General features: G+C 39.0%; 1 protein-coding gene across 1 annotated transcript in view; it reads left to right on the plus strand.

Annotated features, from left to right (window-relative positions):
* LOC104611509 (putative glycosyltransferase At5g03795) overlaps nucleotides 1-16848 on the plus strand; it is a 29484-nt gene extending 12636 nt beyond the window's left edge. Inside the window, exons 2-3 of the mRNA XM_010278586.3 lie at nucleotides 3446-4010; nucleotides 16148-16848. Coding sequence (XP_010276888.1) covers nucleotides 3446-4010; nucleotides 16148-16649 — 1067 coding nt within the window. The 3' untranslated portion in view covers nucleotides 16650-16848. The remainder of the gene's footprint in view (nucleotides 1-3445; nucleotides 4011-16147) is intronic.
* The last annotated feature ends 2160 nt before the right edge of the window (nucleotides 16849-19008 follow it).

The raw sequence follows: 19008 nt of genomic DNA on the forward strand, positions 1-19008 counted from the left end.
TGACTTCTTATTCAGACTTGAACCTTGCTTCTTGCTTAATTCCTGGGCCCATTTAGGCTTCCCATGAAGATCCCTGCATGTTTCTCGGGTATGTAAGGGTTTCTGGCAATGGGTGCACCATAGTTTGTCTTTGTCTTCCACCCTTTTTTGAGGGTCCCCCTTCTTAAAAAAAATTTCCCCCACCTGTAGTAACATTCCCTTTTGTTGCCAACACAATTGCATCCCCTCCGGAGCTGTTCATTAAATTTCTTCAACTTTCTTCCGACTATACTATTGCATAAACCTCTTGGACAGATGGAAGATCCTTGCTGCCTAGGATATGGACTCTGATGGATTCAAACCATGGAGAAATGCAAACACTCTTTGTTGGGAAACAAGCTTCTTGTATGCTTTTGCATTTTCATCACACTTCCAGTCTACACTCTGATAGTGTTCTAACTCCTTCCAGATGGAGGTCAAATCTGAATAGTACGCAGAAAGGTTCCTCTCCCCCTGTTTACAAGTGGATGCTTCTGCCTGTAACTGATAGATTTTTGCATAGTGATGCAGTTCAGAATAGGTCGATTTTGCCTGCTTCCAAATCTCATAAGCCGTTTCAGCCCACATAAAGTTCCTTCTCACCTGAGGTTGCATAGACACCAAAAGCCAGGACATAACCGTGCTGTTTTCCTGGTTCCATCTGTCATACTCAGCACTCCCGGAATTCGGTTATTTAATTCTCCCATTTATATACCCTATTTTTCCCCTTGTTATGTATAACTTGATCCCCCTTGACCATTCTAAATAATTCAAACCATCTAGGGGTATAACAGCCATAGGGAAGGATAAATCTATATCTCCATTTATTCCGTTCTGCATTGAGGAGACTCCAGATATGGCAGTCTTCACCACTCATAATCACAACTTCAGGTTACACTCCAACTGAACACAAAAGGACCAAAAAGAAGCAGCCGAACACCCCAATAAAAACCTTTGCACCAGGGAATTAGAGACAACCACTCCCCTCCTTTCCCTTCTTTTAAATCTCAGTTCTTCAAACAAAAATCAGCTGCTGTTACAGAACTCACAGGTCATCACTGGCCTACCATAAATCAGGTATGGCTTCTGTAGTAGCATGTACAGGTCCTCTCTTGACCTACAAATCAAGTGTGGCTGCTGTCGCAGCATATACCGGTCATCCCCTGACCTACAAATTCACCAGAAGGCTGCTGTCGCAGCATATAAAGGTCATCACCAACCTACAGTCTGTTACAGGGATCAGTCGATCCCACAAAAAAGGAAAGAAGAGGGTGCTGTTCACCTCACATTAACAAACTGAACCTATTAATGGTTTTGTTCTGGCACACGACTAGAAAAAAATAAAAAAAAAGAGATAGGGAGAGAGAGTACTTAGTCCGATCTGAATCTGGATCTGGATCTTCAATAAATTTCACTATAGCTGGCGAAGGGAGAAGACAGAAAAGGTTTGCTCGATCTCTTCTTTCAGATCTGACAGTCCCGCTCTGATACCATGTTATCCAGAAGAGAAGTAGGAAGAAGGAAGAGAGAAGAGAGCAGAAAGAGAGAGATTCAGACACTCAAAAGAGGCTGGCGGTGCCAGCTTTTTATTATTTATACTAGGGCGACACAACTTAAAATAAAAGGTGCTGAAAGTACCAAAGTACCCCTGTGGTACTAAACTTACAGAATAATAACCTTTCAACAGGTACAAAGACCAGGGGTTGAATTCGAGCAGTGTTGCCCTAACTAGACTGTTGACTGTCTTGGCTAGTAGCGGAAGAAGCAACATTAACCTTGTTAGGTCCTTTGTTTTGCTTCCCTTGAAACTTCTTAAGTTTGCCAACCAAATCCCAACAAAACTCCTTTGTGTGCCCAGATCTCTTACAATGAGAACACCAAAACTTGTCTTTGTCACCTCCTCCTTTCTTCTGTATCTCACTCTTGCTGTCACCCTTAGACAACAAAGCCACTTGCTCTCCCCTAGGAGGATTCATAGAAGCCCTCCTAGTTTCCATAGATTGCACCAAAGTAAGCCAGTGTTTTAAAAGGTGTGGGAGGCGTATGCCCCCAAAATGCTCCGAGGCATATGCTAGAGGTGTTGTTGATACCTTTGAGGCGTACGCCTCATGTGCCTCATGCACATTTCATGTAAAAAGACGAAAATAAAAGAAAAAAAAAAGAAAAAAAGAAAAAAAGAGAAAAAGGAATGGAAAAGAAAGAGAAGGGAAAGAAAAAGAAAGAGAAGAAAAAAAGAGAAAAAGAAAGAAAAGAAAAGGGAAGTGAAGGGAAGACCCCCCCCCTTTCAACTAGTGCTATGCTTCATTCTTCTTAATATAAAAGATTTTTATTAAAAATAATCTTAAATGAGATCTTCCTTCCTCTTCTTCCTTCCTCCTCTTTCCTCCTCATCCCCCTCCTCTTAAGGAGGTTTATGCTTCCTTGTGTTCGGGAGGCTTATGCCTCTTACGTTCTGAACTACGCCTCATGCCTCTAGGTAGTAGAGTGCCTTGTGTCATGCCTCTGCATTTTAAAACATTGAAGCAAACACTTCCTCAAGACCTGGAAACTCCTTATCACCCAAAATCTAAACCCTAATAGGCTCATAAAAAGAATTCAGACCTGCTAAGAAAGCACCCTTTCTTGTGCATAACAGCCATCAACCAATCTATAAACACAGTCCAGATCATAAATACAAAAAAGAAAAAAGAAAAGAAAATATATAACTTCTTTAGTCCTCTTACATTCTTTGGTCACTTGAGGATCAACCTAGAAACAGAGAAGACCACTTGGTCCTACAACCAATGACCAAGAAAGGGAAAATGAGAAGCTTGATGTGGCAATCAGATCACAGGAACAGTCAGAATCTATGTCTTCTTGAGAAACCAACTGATGTGTTAAAGAAGAAGGAAAGAGAAGGGAAAAGCTAGAATATTCTATGACAGATTATTTCTCTGATACCATGTCAGTCATAGAATATTCTAGGATATAAGAGAAGAGAGGAAGAGAGAAGAAGAGAAGAAGAAGAGAAGAAGGCAATGAACAGAATGAGGGAAAAGTTGAATGGGTTAGTGACAGATCCCACTTCACCTTAATATATTAATAAAACAAATAATTACAGAGTGGTGCTTGAAATATTCATAAAAGCACCCCTTACAACAGTTGTCTTGTTCTTGTTCTATTTTTTTCTTTGTTCTTTTCTTGTCTCTGTGTGTAAACAGTCCCTTGGTAAGAAAATAGAATAGAATAAAAAAGTCGTTGTATTAGTAATCTTATTCATATTTCACTGTATGAACCTCCAACATGGGAAACATCAGGTGGTCTTCCTGCTGAACTGCTTTTGACAAAGTTAGGCAGCTTCTAATGGGAAATGAAAACTTAAATTAAGCGTATGCAAAGGTTAAATCTTAACCCTGGAAATTGGAAATTTTTGGTTGTCATGGCTCAGGAAACCCTGTGAATAACGAGGTCTTTCATGACAAAGATATCTTTCTCGAAGACTATGAAGAGATGAATAGAAGCTTTAAGATATATGTTTATCCTCACAGGGAAGACGATCCCTTTGCAAATGCACTCTTGCCAGTGGATTTTGAACCTGGGGGTAATTATGCCAGTGAAAGTTACTTCAAAAGAGTTCTTATGAAAAGCCACTTTATCACAAAGGACCCTTCAGAGGCGGATCTCTTCTTTTTGCCCTTCTCCATTGCAAGGTTGCGGCATGACCCAAGAGTAGATGTTGGGGGAATTCCAGATTTTATCAAGGCATACATCTCCAACATTAGCCATACCTATCCTTACTGGAATAGGACTGGAGGGGCTGACCATTTCTATGTTGCTTGTCATTCAATTGGAAGATCAGCAATGGAAAAAACAAATGAAGTGAAATTTAACGCTATTCAAGTTGTGTGCTCGTCAAGTTATTTTCTCTCTGGGTATGTTGCTCATAAGGATGCATCCTTGCCTCAAATTTGGCCGAGACAAGGTGATCCACCAAACCTTTTCTCATCAAAGAGGTAAACTTGCTTTCTTCAATTACTGTTTCTTGTGCATTACAGTTTTGGTTTACTGCATGCATTGAGTTTTAGGTTGTATATTTGTACTATGTAGAATTGTAGATATTTGTTTCCTGATATTAAATAATATGTATAGGATGCCAAGAATCTTGATCATGGTGCCCCTACAGTATGTCTAAATTGCACACTAGAAAAGTATAAATTTACCTTATAATTATGACTCTAATTCCAGTCTGCTTATTAGGGATTTTATCAGAAAGGTACTTTTTTTGTAGAAATAATATGCGTCTAATTTCTTTAATTAATCTTTCCTGTTTGCTTGCTTCACTTTATTCTTTTGTTGTTTCATGCTTCAAAGTGCATCTCTGTAAATTGCATGTGACTCCTATTCTGAATTAGAATCTAGGTTTAACAGAAGTTTGGTGAAGTTCTAGTCTTTTTTTTTTATCAATTAGGATCACTACCAATAGGTTTGTTATTGAACTTATTGGTAGGGCTGTCATGTATCCTGATATCCTCCTTAAGTGGACAAGGCATGTCATCCAAAAGTTAAAACCAGTGCAATGACATTTTAGTCTTTGAGGATGTATTATGCTTTCACTGCAAAGCCGTAGCCCCTTTTAGATGAAAGTAGAATGTTCTCACACAGGTGTTTGTTCATAGGTTTTCTTAACCGTGAACCCAATGAATTATATTAATCTCATAGATCAAAAGTTCCTGTATGAAGTTTTAACCTCTGGAGGAGAAACTTAGCTGTCCACCCAAGGGCAAAACTGTTTCTAATTGCACTGTTGTATTTATCTAACAGTATGTGCTGCAAGGGCACTTTAGTCTTTTACCTTTTTTATTTGTATTGCTGCTCTAATATAAATAATAGACAAGGCACCACCAGCCTTTCTTTTTGGCTCCCAAAGCCTCTTCTTCTCTTTTCTTTTCTCTTTTCTCTTGTTTCCTTCAAAATAATATGGTATTAGAGCATCTTTCTGGGATCTGAGAGCAGTTCAATTGAGTTTTCTTCTTCCTTCTTACCTTTTTTGGATTGAAACTCAAGAAACTTTAATTGGCCTGGTCTGAAACAGCCTTTGATGTTTTCATCTTTTTTCTTCTTGGTTGTAGCACCAAGAAAACTCATTGTTAGTGGTGGCTGAATGCTGCGAAGGGGTTTAGAAGCCTTCCAACCACTTGTGTGGATTGTGTGTTCCAGTTGTAGCAAGGTATGTGTTTTCTTTAGGTCTTGTATGACCTGTTTTTACAGTAACAGTAGTGGTGTTCCATTGTTTGGTGATTGTGTGGTTTGAGTTGTCTATGTCTGGGACTGTGAGTGGCCTGGATTGCATTTGAAAAGGTCTAGGAGTGTTCTGTGTGAGTGGACTTGGTGCTGTTAGGCTCTTAAGAAGGTGCTGATATTTCAGTAGTGTTTTTCCATCAATCTTATTAGTGTTGTGAACATACCTTTTTAAGGTGTTGTTTCCATGGCAACTGATGATACTGCTGCATTAAGTTTTACCTCGTCTAGGAGGGCTGAATGGTGGAGTGGACCAAATGAGTTTCCCCATGACTATCATTCCACTTGGCCTGAATATTTATCATGGTCCAAGGAGATTAATCTGTGCATCATGGCTAGAGGTAAGGCTGGACGTATTACTGCAAAAGTGGAGGAATTCAAAGCCTAGGGCTGCTGAATTGATAAGTGGGATCAGAAGAATTATTTGATCATGTCTTAGCTCCTCACTTCTACATGTTGCCATCTATCCAAAAGAATTTTATGTGGGTAGATGCAACCCATGAAATCTGGGAACAGGCAAACTAACAAAGTCTACACATTTAGAGCAAAGGCACTACGCAAGGATTTATCAGTTGCAAGCAGGGGGAACGGAGTTTGTCTATTTACTATTCAGCTCTTACCTCAATTTGGAAGGAACTGGATTTTTATCAAAGTATTGAGTGGAAGAATGATGATGATGCTCGTTGAGTTATTGGGCCAGCTTTGTTTATTTTTATTTACATAATTCAGTTAGGAAGTTATTGGGCCTTAGGCTCATTAGTTTATGTTAAGTTAAGTTGTTTCTTTTCAGCTACTTACAAGTATCTGACCTACTAAGGGCATTCTTGTACTTGTACATTCCGTTTATGAAGTATATAAATCAAAAGGAAGGGGGTGGCCAGAACTAATTCTTTTTGGCTTCCTGTCATTCTCTTCTACTTCTTCTCTTCCTTTCTAGATGAAACTTTTCAGCTCTTTCTTCTTTCTTCTTTCATAAAGTTTATATCAAAACAACTACCAAGCTTTTCTACTTGGTATTAGAGCGGATCGAAGACTACTTGAGCTGCTCCATCATGCAGCTCTAGATCGGTTGACTGCATGGTGAGGCGAAAGGCTGATCGAAGACCTCAGGTAAGCCCAGTTTTTGGAGTTTTTGGTGGATCTGCAACTCCTTGTAGCTGGTCTAGGGTTTTTCACCAAAATTAAGAAGAATTAGAGAAAGGGGAGAGAGTCCTGTTTTGGTAGGACTCTTCATTTTTTACCTATGAAGTGGCGCCCTAGTTTTTTAGGGTTCCTTGGAGTTTTCTGAAGGGGGTGGTTCAAGTCCCACTTTTTTTGGAGGCCTCTGGAGGGAGCGACTGCTTCTTCTCTGTCTTCTCCTGCTCCCGTGAAAAAGGAATCTTTGTTGGGAGGAGCTTCTAGGCAACCAGAAGGGTGTTTGTGGTGCCTGAAGGAGATAAATACCTATTTTTTCATCTCAAAGTGATTTTCTAACCCTTTCACGGGAATAATGGAGGGCCGCGGAGTTCAAAACAAACCGGGGAGTGAGATGGGCAAGGGAGAGGAGGTGCTAGAGACCTTTTCGGGGATGTGACCATTACTACAGTTAAGTTGGATGGTACAAACTAATTAGAATGGTCACAATCTGCAAAGATGGCCATTGGTGCTCGTGGGAAGTTGGGGTATGTCATCGGTGAGGAAGTGAAACCCGAGACAATCTACTCCCGATGGGTACAGGAGAACTATATGGTAATGACTTGGCTATGCAATTCCATGCTGCCCCATATAAGTAAAAACTTTTTATGGGCTATCACAACGAAGGAGATTTGGGATGGAGTTGCAGAAACCTATTCTCAGAGTGAGAATGTTGCTAGAGCCTACCAGTTGAGAAACCGGGTAATTGTTATCAGACAGGGAGATAAGTTTGCTGCTATTTATTTTTCAGCCCTCAAAACCTTATGGCAAGAGATAGACCATTTGGAGATTGGTTTGGGAAAGTAGCAAGGATGCAACAATCTACCATAAACTATTAGAGAAGAATTGGGTTTTTGAGTTTCTTGTTGGACTTAACCCTGAGTATGGCATTGCACGACAACATATTCTTTCTAGAGACAATGCTACTCTCTCTCAGGCATGTGCCTTTGTATTAGGAGAGGAGAGTAGGAGGAATGTGACGATGAGGAATCCAAGTCTTGAGCAGTCTGCTATGGTTAGCACAGTGAAACCTAAGCAGAGCAGGAATAGGGGTGGAAATGAACTCAGGAAGGAAGATAAGAAGGATCTGATCTGTGACTACTGTAAGAAGCCTAAACATACCAGAGATACCTGCTGGAAGCTTCATCCTCACCTTGCGTCGAACTGATTTAGAAACAAAAAGGGAAATGTGAACATGGCAGTAACTGGTGACTTGTTTGGAACTCCTACTACAACTTCCCTAGAGTCTGTTGCAACAGCTGTAGTGAGGGCCGAACTGGAGAGATATGGGTACTTAATCAATGAGATAAAGTCAGCTCTAACCCATTGTTGGGTGGACAACAAGGTACAAGTGGATCAGGAGGTGGTCATTCTACTTCTTTTGCACATACAGGTAGTTCACATGCCACTGCAAACTATGTTTCTACTACAGGTAAGGAGGGACCTTCCTTGGGTTATAGATTTAGGAGCCTTAGAGCATATGACCAACATTTCCACCATTTTCTCCTCTTACAACCTCTGCTCTGGCAGAGATAATGTTTCTACTACAGGTCAAGATAACCGATACCATTTCCCTACCCTTTGTTCTCCATGTTCCTAGATTGAGTACTAACCTTTATTTGTTAGTAGTTTGACAAAGAATTTGAATTGCTCAATGGATTTCTCTCCTAGTCATTATGTTTTGCAAGATCTGGATTCAAAGAGGACAATTAGGAGTGGTCGTTAGGTGAATGGAATCTACCTGCTTGATGCACTTCCTAGTCATCAGAGTCATCATGTCAGCAGGGATTTTGAGTCAGAGTCTGTGGGTCAGATTATGCTTAGGCATAATCGGTTAGGGCATTTGTCTTTTACTTCTTTGCGTTTCTTGTTTCCAAAGTTATTTGAGTCTGTTAACTTGTTTAGTTTAGAGTGTGAAGGTTGTCAACTTGGAAAACATTGTAGACATTCCTTTAAGGCTAGTAATAAAAGATGTTCCTCTGCTTTTGATGTTGTTCATACTGATGTGTGGGGACCATACCATGTTTCTTCTATGGGTGGCTGTCGGTACTTTCTTCCATTTGTGGTTGATTTTTCTTGGTACTCTTGGATATACTTGATGAGATCCCATGATGAGGTGCCATCCTTGGTTTGACAATTTCATCAGATGGTGCTAACGCAATTTGGGGTACGAGTGGAAGTGTTCAGGTTGGACAATGCCAAGGAATATTTTGAAAAAAACCTAGCATCGTATCTATTAGAGCATGGAGTAATCCATCAAAGCAGTTGTTCTTACACTCCATAGCAGAATGGTGTAGCAAAAAGGAAGAATAGACACATTGTAGAAATTGCAAGAAGCGTCAAGCAGAATGGTAAACGTAGTTGTACATCTCATCTTATTTCTCATTATGTTTCAATTGCTCACCTTTCTGCTTCCCATTGCCATTTTATATCTTTGCTTTCCTTTGTTTCCACTCCCAAGACTATCTAGGAAGCCTTTACCTCTCCAAGGTGGTGACAAGCAATGGAAGAGGAATTGTCTGCTTTATAACACAATCACACATGGGAACTTACTACTCTCCCTCTCGGTAAGCATGTTGTTGGGTGTAAGTGGGTCTACACAGTGAAATATCTTCCAGATGGCAGTGTGGAATGCTTAAAGGCCAGGTTAGTAGCCAAGAGCTATTCTCAGTTATATGGTGTTGACTATACAGAGACATTCTCTCCTGTGGCTAAAATTGGCTTAGTTCGGGTATTAATTTCATTAGCAGCAATGTATGATTGGCCTCTCTTGCAACTAGACATCAAGAATGCCTTCCTGCACATGGTGATTTGATTGAGGAAGTATATATGGAGCAGCCACCAGGGTTTGTTGCTCAGGGGGAGGATGGTAAAATTTGTAGACTTAGAAAGGCAATCTATGGGCTGAAACAATCTTCACGTGTGTTGTTTGGTAGATTCAATGAAGTAGTGAAGAACTTTGGGATGAAACAGTGTGATTATTCTGTGTTCATCCGTGACTCAAAAGATGGGAAAATCTTATTAGTGGTGTATGTGGATGATATTGTCATAATTGGTAGTGACAACAATGGGATTGACATATTGAAAAACATCATACAGGATCACTTCCACAAGAAGGATCTTGGTAAGCTGAAATACTTCTTGGGAATAGAAGCTACAAGGTCAAGGCATGGAATTAACTTGTGTCAAAGGAAATATGTCCTTGACCTTCTTGAAGAAACAAGGCTGTTAGGTGCTAAGCCAGCCAAAACACCTATGGAACTGAATGCTTAGTATTGATGCAGGTGAAGAGTTTGATGATCCTGGAAGGTACAAGAGGTTGGTGGGAAAATTGAACTGACACATGGCCAGATATATCATTTGCTATAAGTATGGTGAGTCAGTTTATGCAACATCCTCGGGTTCCACATTGAGAAGCAGTTCTAAGGATAGTTAGGTATCTGAAGGGTGCTCCAGGTCATGGTCTGTTGTACAAAAGTGGAGGAACTCTTGAGGTAGAAGGGTATATAGATGCTGATTGGGTTGGTTCTGTGTCAGACAAAGGTCAACTACAGGGTATTGTACCTTTCTTGGTGGCAATTTGGTAACTTGGAAGAGCAAGAAACAAACAGTGGTGGCAAGGAGCAGTGCAAAAGCTGAGTACAGGGCTATGGATCATATTACATGTGAACTAGTATGGCTAAAGAATTTGTGACAAGAGATGGGATTATCAATTGACAGACCCATGAGGTTATATTGTGATAGTCAAGCTGCTGTACACATTTCTTCTAACCTAGTCTTCCATGAGAGAACAAAGCATATTGAAGTTGATTGCCACTTTGTAAGAGAAAAAGTGATTGGTGGAGTGATAATTACAGCTCATGTGAGTTTAGGAAACTAGTGGGCAAATCTATTTACAAAGGGGCTATCTCGGGGCAGAGTAGATTACATATGTGACAAGTTGGGACTATATGACATATATTCTCTAGCTTGAGGGGGAGTGTTAGAGTTGACAGTACAAGGGTATTTTGGTTTTTTGTCCATCTAATTGAGAGTGAATAGTCTATTTTATTTAAGTTTAAGTTATGTGTCCCATCCTTAATGAGGGACAATACTGTCTTTTGTAACTCAGCATTATACATTATAAATACAAAGTGGGTCGGTTGGGTAGAGTGACTTTTTCTCTTCTGGCCGAACCCTTCTTCTCCTCTTTCTCTTCTTCTTCTTCTTCCTCTTCTTTTCTTACTTTGAACCTGAACTGAATAGGATTAATCTACTTATTCACAAACAAAATAACCATGAGAATTACAGCTGACCTCTAGAGAAGAACTGTAATGATTATATCATCAAGCCCTTCATCTTAAAGGATTCACTAAGGAGTCGTTTCAAATCAGCAACTCCTTCTGCATCATTCCCTGTAATGATTATATCATCAATATTGAGAAGAACTATCACACTCTGATCCCGATGTAAAGTAAAAAGGGAATGACCTAAGGAGCTTTGGATAAAGCCAAAATCAGTGATGACAAATCAAAATCTTTCAAAGCAGGCCTTGGGTGCTTGTTTTAGGCCATACAAAGACTTATTGAGTCGATAGACAAGATGTGGATCTATACATAATCTCTTTCAATTCCCCATGTAGGAATGAATTCTTCACATCTATTTGATGAATTGTCCAATGTTTTGTTGTAAAGATGGCTAATAGAAGTTTAACAACAATCATCTTTTTCATAGGAGCAAAGGTCTCCTCATTACCTATCTCGTACTCCTATTTATAGCCTTGAGCAACAAGTCTAGACTTGTGCCTATCTAGACTCCCATCTGACTTCTTCACTGAGTAAATCCAATGGCTACCAATGAGAGAGGCTTCAGGAGGAGCTTTAACTAGGTCCTAGGTGTCATTCTCAAGAAGGGCTTGGATCTCAGAGTCCATGGCATCTTTCCAATGTGGAATTGCTGCAGCCTGCTGATAAACTTAGGAATATTTGTGGTTGACAAAATAGTAGAAAAAGAGCTATGGTCTAGTGAATAACCAAGCAGTTAGGAGGGCGAGAAATTCTAGAAGAACGACACAAAGTGGGTGCATTGGGGTTAGGTGGAGGATTAGATGCACTTACAGGAATAAATGGAGTGACTGGATCAGCAACTGGTGGTGGAGAAGAAAGGGGCATATGAGCTGATGTAGATCGTTGCTTTCTGATAGACATGGAAAAAAGTTGACCCAACCCGCCAACCCGACCCAACCCAACCCGAAAGAACAGGGTAGGGTCTCATATTTAGCAACCTGAATTTCAAAATGACCTGACCCGAACCAACTCCAAAAAAAAAAAAAAACTAGGTTGGGTTGGGTCATGGGTCAACCCATTGACCCGATTGTCAGGTCTAATTAGAACTATTTATGCATTGTTAGAAGTTTCCACTCTTTAATTTTTACTATTTAGTCTTTACTCTGTATTGTTTACTCCTTGAATTGTTAAATGTTCATTTTTTTATTTTATTTTAGGAATTAGGTTAATTCCTTTAATTTTGGCATTTTTCATGTATTCTCTTTAATTTTTAAAACTTCATTTATTTTTGGGATGACCTGAATTGACCCATGGGTCAATCCTAACCCGAACATTTAGGGTTAGGGTTTAGCATTTGAAAACCCAACTTGAAATTCAACCCGACCCGAAATCAACCCGAAGTGTCTTGACCCAACTCGAACCCGACCCACCCAACCTAATTGCCAGGTCTACTCTCTGAAGTAAGTTTGAAGTTGTTTCAAGGGTGATGTTGATGCACTTGGAGGATTTGTTTGTAGGGTTAAAGTTGTGTAACAAAGAGATGGAGGGAGAAGGAAATTTAACAATATGTTCAAAAAAAGATATATTCTCAAGGAAGATAACATTACGAAAATCCGAATGCGGCGAGCTATGGGATCATAACAAAGAAATCCCTTGTGATCAGGACTCTAGCCCACAAAAGCACACAAAATTGCTTGTGAAGTTAGCTTAGTGCGTTCTTGGGGCGGAAGGTAAACAAAGTAGACACAACTAAATACTATGAGCATTGAGAGGTTTGGAGGTTTGTGAAAAAGTGACTGGAAGGGAAGTATTATTTAAGAAAGATAATGGAAGAAGGTTTATGAGATATAGTAATGCTAGCCGCCTCCACCTAAAACCAAGAGGGTTCTGACTATACTCAAAATATGTCTTTGCTACTCCATTTTGTTGTGCAGTACCAAGACAGGATTTTTAGGGTTGGATGCCTTGTTGTTTCAAGTGGGTTTGAAAATCCCCATTAAAGTACTCTTCCCTTGAATATGACTACAAGACACATATCTAAACTGGGTAGCAATATGAAATAGTTTGAATGTAGAATAAACTTTGGAGTTCTTGTAGAGAAAATAAATCCTAGTAAACCGAGTGCAATCATCAATAAATGTCACAAAATACTTGTATCCCAATCTAGAAGTAACTAGAGACAACCATACATCACTATGTATTAAATAAAAAGGAACTGTTGCATGCTAAGAACGAAAAGGGAAGGTTAAAATATGACTCTTGCACAAACAATAGGTAATGCAGGCTTTATTAACATTCTTAAGAGAAGCAATAGAAGTTGATAAACTACTAGAAGCAAACAAATAATCAAGTTTCTTAGAAAAGGGGTGACTAAGGCGTCTATGCCACAAATGCCAGTCATTATTACAATTAAAAGATTCAAAACTAGAAGTAGTGGAAAATAAACATGAAGTAGAAACAAAATTAGCGTTATTCTCAAACTCCAGGGCAAACAACCAACCCAATCTAAGCCCCTTCCCCTTCACTAGTTTGTTGGTCCTATATCAAACAACCATCAGAGGAAAACAAGATAGTGTTACCATCTTCCATAAGTTGACCAACAGAAATCAAATTAATGGTTAATTTGGGTACAAATAAGGTCTTGGGTAGGTGAATGTCAGAGGACTTAAAAGTAGATAAGTGTAAAGCATCACAACCAAGTATATCTAATTTTTTCACCATTTGTAGTAACAATATGTCTATTAGGGAGATGGGGTTTAGGAGATCGACCAAAGGAGGCCCTTGTCATGTGGTTAGTGGCACCTGAGTCAATGATCCAAAGGTGGTTTGATGAAGGGCAGAGGGTAGGAGATTTACCAGACAGACCAATAGCAGAAAAGGCGGAAGAGATAGCCAAGGACGTGAGGTGCTGAATCCTTACTTCAAACATACAACCGAAAGTATCACTCTGTGAAGCCACTGAGGTAATACAGGATGAGGCATCTGAATTCTCTATGAAAGTCTAATAGACTTTATAGGACCCTTTCTTCTGATTAGACCCACCATCTTTTGGTGGTCGAGTGGGGCATTCTATGACGATATGTTCCTGTTGCTTACAATATGTGCATGCATTCTTCTTCTTGTAGTGTTAGATAACATGTTCAAATTCTTTGCATTCATAGCACTAAATTCGGGAAAATCCTTCTTCCCTTAGGCTTTGTTGCAAGAAAAATAACATCGATGTTAGGATCCATCCTACCATCAGTTGTGGTTTGTGTAACTAGCCTGGTCTATTCTCTCAAAATCTCCCCAAGTATAGTATCAAGATTGGAAGTCTCTTGGGAAGTCTCCTGGGTGAGAATATTACACCCAACAACTTCAAATTCAGGTTTGAGATGCATTAAGATATGCATAATTTTCCTTCTATCAAAATGTGTTTTCATGAACTTCACACAACAATCTGAAGGATTTTCACCCATGTGCACTAGCTTGTGTTCAGTCAAAGGTTAATGAACCCAACATAGTATTCTTGAACTTTCCTCTCCCCTTGATGATAAGAAAATATGTCAACTTCTATATGGTGTTGTCTAGAAAGATTTGATTGTTGATATACCTTCTCAAGGTATTGATACATTTGATAAGTAGTTTGGTACCCTCTCATAGGGACGGGAATTCCAACCTCAACAGATCCAAGGATCCATGATGCAATTTTTGCATTGTCAATCTTCCACTGGTTTAGGGCCTTAATGTTTGAGTCATCATGCTTAGATGTAGTCCCATCTAAATACCCCCAAAGTCCCTTTGTCTCAACATGAAACTGAAAGTTTAATTTCCACAAGGCATAGTTCTATCCATTAAACTTGATAGGAAGGACATCTATTCTTTCCAAAGCCATTAACAGTGAAACAACAGTGCTGATTTTCAAAGAAGATATCAGGTTTCAAATAAGAAAGAAAAGCGAAGTACCTTTCACTCAAGTGTCCAAAAAAGGTAGCTGTAGTAGTAGATCGAACCAAGAGAGGGATCGAAAACCCTTCTTAAACTAATCCAATTCCAACCAAACTGAAAGAGATCACAAGGACTCCTCTGGGCGACACCAGATCTGGAATCTTCAAGTGTAGATCTAAAGAAAAATGTGAAGCTGGTGGCGCAACTCTCCAAGTTCCAGGTCTGTCAAGGGCTGATCAAAACGCCTTGAGAAGGGATATTCAAGGGCATAAAAGAGCTTCCCAAATACTGTTAGGGAGACCCCTAAATGCCAGGAGACTCAAAGAACAAAGGTGTCTTCTCAGCATCTGATCAGATTGTGACATGCTCTGATACCATGTCAGAGTCAGATCTGAAACTGTAGAACAAAGAGAGAGAGAGAGAGAGAGAGAGAGAGAGCAGCAGATTTGTAGGTGTGCCAAAAGTGTCAGTAGACACCCAGGAAAAGATATTTGTATTAAAAGGTAAAAGGACCAATCTGTCCTTAATATACAGATAGTAGTGTACAAAAGAAACTGAAGTACAACAAAGAGTAAAATTACAAAAAATAGCCTTCGGCTAACTCTCTTTATCTCTACAGTTTAACCTTTATAATGGAATCTGGAATTACAACTTTGCACTTGGGTCTATCATGGATTCTAACTTTATTAATATGTTTTTTATTGATTGAAATGGTGGAAAGGTTCTCTTAGTCTCTTTGGTTTTGGAGCATGCTGGTTCAAGTCATTCTGGCCAATATTTTTATGCGTGGTTCAACTTGCAGAGAATCTTGAGCATCCAATCATGGTTGGACCATGCTATCTCCTTTATGTAACTAGAGTCTAGATTGTTGTGCACTCATTTGAGCTACACCAGTGATGATGATTTCATGATGCTTAAAATCCCTTGGATTCCTCTCCTTGTCTAGAATGACACTCAACACAGTAATGTTGATTGTCAATGAATTCAACTACAGCTCAATCTCTTCAACCACCAAAAGGACTTCCAGCGTGCTCATATTTTTTGTTTGATCATTATAAATCCAAAATTTTTGCAGTAGGCAAATTGGTCATATTTCTATTTCTTTTGATGGATTAGAGATCTTATTTCTATTAAGTATCCCTCCTCATTGATTATTAAGTTTCCAAAATGGATCTTTAAAAACACAATTTACTGTAAAAGCATGTCATCCTCACCAACCAAATTAGTTCATAGGTTTGATCCTCGTCCATAAACTTCAGGCCATGAAAAGTGGCACACTCTCCTTGAATCTCATTTCTTCTTTCCATTCTTGGGTATTATTTTGTAAGTATTCATCTTTATTACAACATTGAGACAGAAATGTAGGTGTCATTTCCGAATTAGAAATAAATTTGATGCTATTGCCCTGTTAATTACACTACTACCGTGGGGCTTTCCGACACCATTATCTTTTTCTTACATGGTTATGAAAAAAAATGAAATTTCAGGAAAAAACTAGCCTTTTTTGCTGGATCAGTAAACTCCCCAGTACGCCAAAGGCTTATTGAATCATGGGAAAATGACACTGACATCTCTGTGCACTCTGGTCGTCTCAAGACACCATACACTGATGAGCTTCTTGAAAGCAAATTCTGCCTCCATGTCAAGGGTTTTGAAGTGAACACTGCACGTATTGGGGATGCAATGTATTTTGGTTGTATTCCTGTTATCATAGCGAACTACTATGATCTACCTTTTGCAGACATACTGAATTGGAAACACTTCTCACTTACTGTTGCTACATTAGACATCCCATTGCTGAAGAAAATCCTACAGTCAGTAAGCTATGATCAGTACTCAACATTGCAGAGGAACTTGTTGAAGGTGCGTAAACATTTCAAGTGGCATCCTTTTCCAGTAGACTATGATGCTTTCTATATGGTCATGTACGAGCTTTGGCTTCGACGAAGTTCTGTTGTAGTTCCATTGAATGGATGGGTAGAGCTCTGATCAAGTTCTACCTGTATGTATGTACCACCACATTTTGATCCAATACGATTTTCTTGCGCCGTTCCTTTTGTTTGTTTCGATCTTTTAAGGAGAAAAGATTTTACAGCTTGGCAAGCAACTCATTGATCTGTTTTTTATAAAGAGGCCATTAACCAATGTTGATCCATATTTAATATAGATAAATATTTAAGGGGTAAAATGAGAATTTGCATAATTAGTTAATACCTTTTACCCAAGCAATTCAGCATCATATATGTTTACATACATGCATGCATGCATAAATATCAACAATTGTCAGACCGAGAACTGAACCCATTGTCAATTGGGATCACAATTTAAAACATCATTTTTGATAATATAACCTTAATAAAAATGACATTAGAATCATACTGTTTTTATGTTTATTAAACAAGTGTTTTTAACAAGGATCAAAAAATTGTTACGTATCAGCCGATATGTATCATATTGGGTCCTTTCCGATACACCCCTACAGGGGTTGTATCGGGTCAGGGCCTGGTTCAAAGGGTAGCTGGGACTTAAACCGGCCCCTCTATACTAAAATCGAAAAAAAAAATGGAAGTTAAAAAAAAAAGGGCCAATATTCGGCCAGTATCGATACTTTGAACCTTGATTTTTAATGAAAATTTTCCTATGGGCTGTTTATGAAATTTGTCCTAGACATGAAATATAACAACAATTACAATAAGACCAAGTGACCTCAATTTAATTACGTATTTCAGAACAATGAGAACCGGTCCTGATCCAATTATTATTAATCAAACATACAAACCATAAAACCATAACTGGCATAATTTGTTGGATCGGTTTGATTTTGTGGGATAAACTCAATCAATTGATAGACAGCTCTATGCAAAGGAGTAAAAGTCCCTTCCTTTACAATGAGGTCGGTCGACTTGTAGAAAAAGTTTTGATGGAATGGAGATCTCCAGCTGGGCAATGCAGGAAGAGCAGCATAGGGGACATATTCCGTGGGCAAACTTTGGCTGCTTACAGGCCTGTCGCCTATCAACATCCATATGACGTCCCGTAACGGGAGATAAAAATACTCCTGTAAGAAACGAAAAGGGTTGATTCTAATATTTAAAATGTCTAATTGAAATAGTCGTCACCTGACCTCATTGTAGCCATGAAAGAGATTGATGACCAGATCGGTGGTGTCGGAGTTGCAGACATTCTAGATTCCATATATAGTGGGATGTTAGTGGCTTGGTTGCTCTGTCTGGCCTGGAGGTATAAATCGTGTCATGTATTCTTTTGGCGGGTTGTGTTGTGTTAGCCTGCAGGCTGGGTTGGGCCGTGCTTGTTAAGTCAGGCCACGGATTAGGCCAAGCCATGAGAGGTATTTAAAAAAAAATGAAAAAATAATAAAAAATTTAAAATAAATTAAAAAATAGACAATTGAAAAAAAATCTTGAGATTTTATTTTATATGAATTTTGATGTATACAATTGTTTATATGTGTAATAATAAAATGAAATTAAAAAAATACAATATAATTGAAATAAAATAGTATAATAAAAATTCTTCATTACCATGTTCCCCCTAGTTTGGATGGAGGTGGGTGACTATTCTTTAACAGAACTTTAAGAAAGGTGAAAGGGTCTAAAGTGGCTTTCAAGGGATTAAAATGTGATAATGAGTCGCTCAAGGTATGTATTGGGCCAAAGATGCACTCCCCTTCTATAGGTTCCTTAGGGCTTTCATTACCCCTTGCCTAAGACATAGGTGGTTAACTCCAAAGAGACTGAGAATGTGAACTATTTACTTTGTGAAAAAGGGTTTTGGGGTCAAATTTCATGATTCATGGGGGAAAGGCTAAGGTCCACTCATTGGGTTACAAGTGGTGAATGTGTAAACATAGGTAACTTAGATGAGTTGGGAAGGGATGGAATGACACCTTCCATTTTTTGATGACACACTTGGCACTTGTTGCATGTGGCTCTGTTGAGATGTCATGTTGAGGAATTGCACTAAGAGTTCATAGGATGTCTACAATGTTGAGAATCTTGTGATGATGTGATTGGAATGATAATTTGTCATGTTGATCAGATGTCTTGTCATGATGCGGATTAAGGTGCCTTGTCATGGTTGTGACTTGCCATGATGTGGACTAGACTAATGGTTGATGACTTGTTGCACTGAGTGTTGACATGATGATGATTGGGCTGATGATAAATGGTTGTTCCATAACATTGATGAACTGTAGGCAAATGACAATGCACTTTTTTTTTCTTGTCATGATTCCAACACTTAAACCAACTTTCCATGGTAGAGAGCCTTAGACTTCAGAATTTCTAGGTTCCATTTGATCTTGGGTATATAGTTTAGCTTCATGTCA

This window comes from Nelumbo nucifera, chromosome 6 (genome assembly GCF_055504915.1).
Source record: "Nelumbo nucifera cultivar China Antique chromosome 6, China Antique-T2T, whole genome shotgun sequence".
In the NCBI taxonomy this organism is placed as follows: domain Eukaryota; kingdom Viridiplantae; phylum Streptophyta; class Magnoliopsida; order Proteales; family Nelumbonaceae; genus Nelumbo; species Nelumbo nucifera.